Here is a 5,360-nt window from a genome sequence, read left to right on the forward strand (position 1 = left end):
AGCAATCCCACTACTGGGCATACACCCTGAGAAAACCATAATTCAAAAAGAGTCATGTACCACAATGTTCATTGCAGCACTATTTACAATAGCTAGGACATGGAAGCAACCTAAGTGTCCATTGACAGAAGAATGGATAAAGAAGATATGGCACATATATACAATGGAATATTACTCAGCCATAAAAAGAAACAAAATTGAGTTATTTGTAGTGAGGTGGATGGACCTAGAGTCTGTCATACAGAGTGAAGTAAGTCAGAAAGAGAAACCAAATACCGTATGCTAACACATATATATGGACTCTAAAAAAAAAAATGGTTCGGAAGAACCTAAGGGCAGAACAGGAATAAAGACGCAGATGTGGAGAATGGACTTGAGCACACAGGGAGGGGGACGGGTAAGCTGGGACAAAGTGAACGAGTGGCATGGACTTAAATATACTACCAAATGTAAAATAGATAGCTAGTGGGAAGCAGCCGCAAAGCACAGGGAGATCAGCTCGGTGCTTTGTGACCACCTAGAGGGGTGGGATAGGGAGGGTGGGAGGAGACGCAAGAGGGAGGAGACATGGGGATATATGTATATGTATAGCTGATTCACTCTGTTATAAAGCAGAAACTAACACACCATTGTAAAGCAATTATGCTCCAATAAAGATGTTAAAAAGTAAATAAATAAATAAACAAACAAACACGGGCTGTCTTAGGACATCAGAAATTCCGACTGTCATGGAAAGGGCTGGTTCTCGCTTTTCCTCTCGGTAGTTGGTCTTGTTTAGTTTTATTTTTTAATGGGGAAAGAGGCCTTCATTATATAATCGGATGTAACCACTCTATCTAGATAAGAAATAAAGGAAGCAGGGCCACATTCAGCACTGAAATATCACACTTCCAGAAAGGGAGCTGCTTGCAGAAATGAAGGTCATCTAGAGCAACCGACAGGGCCACACTTTTTTTTTAAATGTGTTTAGAAAAGGGGATTTTTACCTGGAAAGTTGTGGTATTTATTTGTTTTGTTTTTTTTTAAGTTCAAAAACTTATAAGCTTATGGCTTCTAAATCCTAGATCTACAGTCCTTCGGCCCATGCATCCCCCTTTCTTCTGAATAAACATTATACAATCTGCTGGATTTCTCTATGACTTCTTCTCATACTTGTGAATCTGTTTGGAAAGAAAAGAAAAAGGAAACGGGAAAAGAGCCTTCTGTTTTTCATAATGTCTAATCTTTTTCCCCCATTGGCATTCACCAGATGTTGCTCTGGATCAGAAGATAAATATTAAAACCTAAGCAAGAACAAAGCAGGCTGTTTACTGGGCAGATTTTTCAGATGTTCTCTTGAACACTTGAAAAGACAGGAGACTCTTTGATATGCAGACTGGCTGGAATCCACAATGGAACAGTCCCTCCAACAAGAGGGTTGGCCCTAGGGCTGTGTCCACACAGCCTGCAGTTCCTGAGAATTCCATTAATCCACTAGCTGTGCATTCGTGGGGAAGGTCAGGGAGGGAGAGGACTGGGTTACCTGATGAAGAGGCCTGAGAAAGATGGAAAGACGGACTCTGTCCAACGATCTTGTGCACAGATGCATCGGGAACTCTCTTCACAGATGTAGAAATAAGGCCACGATTTGGGCAGGCTCTCTGTCCCCACAGCAACAGTCAAATCACACTGCACGTAGCTGCAGCCAGAGGTCTCACAGTTCTCCTCCTCAGGCCTCAGGCCACACAGGAAAGCCAAGGACACTGCATGAAACGGTCAACGTTGGGTTAGGTAATAAGCACAGAAAGAACTAAAGGCCTTACTTTGTTACATCAACCAAGCCCAGGTGTTTTCCCTTGACCAATAGGAAAATAAACTTATTCATTTACTCTTCTTAAAAGTGTATTATGTATACATAATTCATACAGAAGATACAAATCATGTTTTTGTAAAATATGAATCATCTAGTCAGAAAACTCATGGGAATGTACCATAAATTCAGCCAACATAAGCCAATACCGTCAAGATGCTCTCCAGTCTATGTGCTCTTGGCCAAGTCTACCCACTTCCTCCTCATTCTCAGAAACAAACACGTGCATTTTTTAAATAGTTTTCTCACATGGGTTTGTATCCTAAACAGGAGATTGTTGAATTTTACTTCTTTTCGAACTTTAGAAAATAGACTACATGGCATAATATCCCTAGACCTGCTTTCTTCACTCGATATTATGTTTCCAAGATTTAGCCCTATTATTGCATGTAACTGTTGTTCAAATATTTTCACTGCTGTTCAACACTGCATTCTGTGAAAGTACTACAATATATTTACCTATTCTGTCACCAATGGACTTTTGGGTAATTCCCAGGTTTTGCTACTACAAACATGTATGGAATTTTCTCTAGGGTATATGCCTCTAAGAAAATTGTCTACTCATAGGGTAGGTGCAAGTTCAACCTTACAAGACAGTGCCATGTTCTTTCCAAAGTGGTTGGGTCATTTCACGTTCCTACCACCTATATTTATGACTTCCCAGTAACCCACATAATTGTCAGCACTTGGGATTATCAGACTCTTAATTTTGGCCAGTCCAGTGAGTATACAACAGCATCTCATTGTGGCCTTAATTTGAATTTTCATCATTACTTCTTAGGTTGAGCAAGTTTTTATATGTTTCGTAATAACATATTTTCCCTTCTATGAAATTCCCATTTCTGTCATTTGCCTTTTTTTCTATTGGAATGCTTGCTTTTCCTTATTGATTTGTGAGTTTTATATTCTGGGTACTAATCCTACAGAGGTTATATGCTTACTAATACCTTCTCCAGATTTGTGGCTAGACTTTTCATTCTCTTTATGGGATCTCTTGATTAACAGAAGTTCTTGATTCTCATAGAGTTATGACTATTAACATTTCATAAAGAAGAATAGCAATGATTTGAAGCCTCTGACCCTGAGACCATTTCTTTCCAGGTCATGAGACATGATGTAAAAAGCGTCACCAAGCCAGACTGGCAATAACCTTTAACAGGAGGATGAACAAATCTCTACATGAGATGGTTTGCGAGCATCTCTGCCTGAAAACCTTAATAAAATAGAAAAGAAAATTTTTCTCTACCCTTCTACCTCTGCAGCTAGCTTGTTCATGCAGGTACATAACACATGTTATCAAGGGCTATGAGCTTGAAGCTAAAAGGCCTGCCCATATCACAGGGCTGCATGCAGCAAGAGATAAGACAACTACATGAGAGGGTTTGCCATTATTCAATCGCACAAAAATAGTATTATTATTGCTGGTATATTCCAAAGCACCCAACACATAGTAGGTTCTGTGACTGTGTTCCCAAAGAATTACAGCAATTAAAATGTCTGGAGAGTAAGAGTCTTGTATGGATAGAGGAAACATGAGAACTTTCCAGTTAGTAAGCCCTGGGGCAAATAAAAACAGGCTTAACACCTATACAATAATGAACTCATTACGGGTGATGAGGTGGATGCAAACTGACAAGGTGGATTATGAAAAGTGCCCAGCGCTGGGGATCAGAATCCATGGATTTTACTCAAGGTTCTGCCACAAAATAGCTGTGCGACCTTAATCACTTTAGCTTTTCATGCCTCATGGAAAAGTCAAAGTTTCCATGAAGAAGTCACGTGGTATAACTCAAGATATAAATGCAGGAAACCAAAAGATCAAAGATCTTGCTGATTTTAAACAAATACAGAGTATTAGACTGACAAGATGCTTTAGCAACCTATCATATGAAAAAAGAAAATTCTTCTTTTGTTAGAAGTACAATTTGGGGGAAAAGTAAAGATGAATGACCCCAAAAGCAGCAACAGGACTTTTTTAGAGCTCTACATTTCTTAACTTTTATTGAAGTATAGTTGATTTGCAACATTATGTTAGTTTCAGGTGTACAGCATAGTGATTGCATATTTTTACAGACTATACTCAAGCAGCTCAGAAGAGAAATACCAAAATGTTTACTTGCTGTAAAATTCCTGATACTGTAGGTCCCAAGGATTCACACTGCTAACAAACTCCCAGGTGCTGCTACTGTTGCTGTTCCAGTAATAATATTTTTTTCAGTAATTCTCAATAATAATATCATTGAGAAGCACTGTGTTAGAAGGACTGAAATTATTCAGCTTTCCCAAGGGCTGCCAGCTGATTAAGGTTGAAAAAAGTAGAGTGGGGAGCATTAGATAGGTAAAAGGATAGATTTCCCTGAGAAAGGCAACTGTGAAACACTTGTATGGGTTGCTGCTGTGAAAGTGCCCGCTAAAAAATCTTTTAAAATATAACAGATTCTTAACTAAATTGGTTCTGTGCAATCCTATCTGAAAGTAGGGGAATTATTTAGTAGTTTTAATAATTTATGAGACACACCCCTTTGACAATTTGATGTACACTGTAGACCTACTTCCTACAAAAAAAAAAATACACGGGCTTCCCTGGTGGCACAGTGGTTCAGAGTCCGCCTGCTGATGCAGGGGACACTGGTTCGTGCCCTGGTCCGGAAAGATCCCACATCCCGCGGAGCGGCTGGGCCCATGAGCCATGGCCGCTGGGCCTTCGTGCCCTGGTCCGGAAAGATCCCACATCCCGCGGAGCGGCTGGGCCCATGAGCCATGGCCGCTGAGCCTGCGCGTCCGGAGCCTGTGCTCCGCAATGGGAGAGGCCACAACAGTGAGAGGCCCATGTACCACCAAAAAAAAAAAAATACACAATCATATTCTCAAAATGTCTTATCCAATTTCAGGGATACATAGAATCCCCAACTCCCATCCTGGATCTTAAGTAAGAAACCAGTGGAGTGACAAAGGATTAATCACCAAAATACACAAGCAGCTCATACAGCTCAATACCAAAAAAACAAACAACCCAATTCAAAAATGGGCAGAAGACCTAAATAGACATTTCTCCAAAGAAGATATACAGATTGCCAACAAACACATGAAAGGATGCTCAACATCACTAATCATTAGACAAATGCAAATCAAAACTACAATGAGGTATCACCTCACACCAGTCAGAATGGCCATCATCAAAAAATCCACAAACAAGAAATGCTGGACAGGGTGTGGAGAAAAGAGAATCCTCTTGCACTGTTGGTGGCAATGTAAATTGATACAGCCACTATGGAGAACAGTATGGAGGTTCCTTAAAAAACTAAAAATAGAACTACCAAATGACCCAGCAATCCCACTACTGGGCATACACCCTGAGAAAACCATAATTCAAAAAGAGTCATGTACCACAATGTTCATTGCAGCACTATTTACAATAGCTAGGACATGGAAGCAACCTAAGTGTCCATTGACAGAAGAATGGATAAAGAAGATATGGCACATATATACAATGGAATATTACTCAGCCATA

General features: G+C 40.0%; 1 protein-coding gene across 1 annotated transcript in view; it reads right to left on the reverse strand.

The window, feature by feature from the left end:
• PKHD1 (PKHD1 ciliary IPT domain containing fibrocystin/polyductin) overlaps window positions 1–5,360 on the reverse strand; it is a 429,330-nt gene that overhangs the window by 353,839 nt on the left and 70,131 nt on the right. Inside the window, exon 33 of the mRNA XM_024121891.1 lies at window positions 1,523–1,742. Coding sequence (XP_023977659.1) covers window positions 1,523–1,742 — 220 coding nt within the window. The remainder of the gene's footprint in view (window positions 1–1,522; window positions 1,743–5,360) is intronic.

The sequence above is a fragment of the Physeter macrocephalus genome, chromosome 18 (assembly GCF_002837175.3).
Source record: "Physeter macrocephalus isolate SW-GA chromosome 18, ASM283717v5, whole genome shotgun sequence".
NCBI lineage: Eukaryota > Metazoa > Chordata > Mammalia > Artiodactyla > Physeteridae > Physeter > Physeter macrocephalus.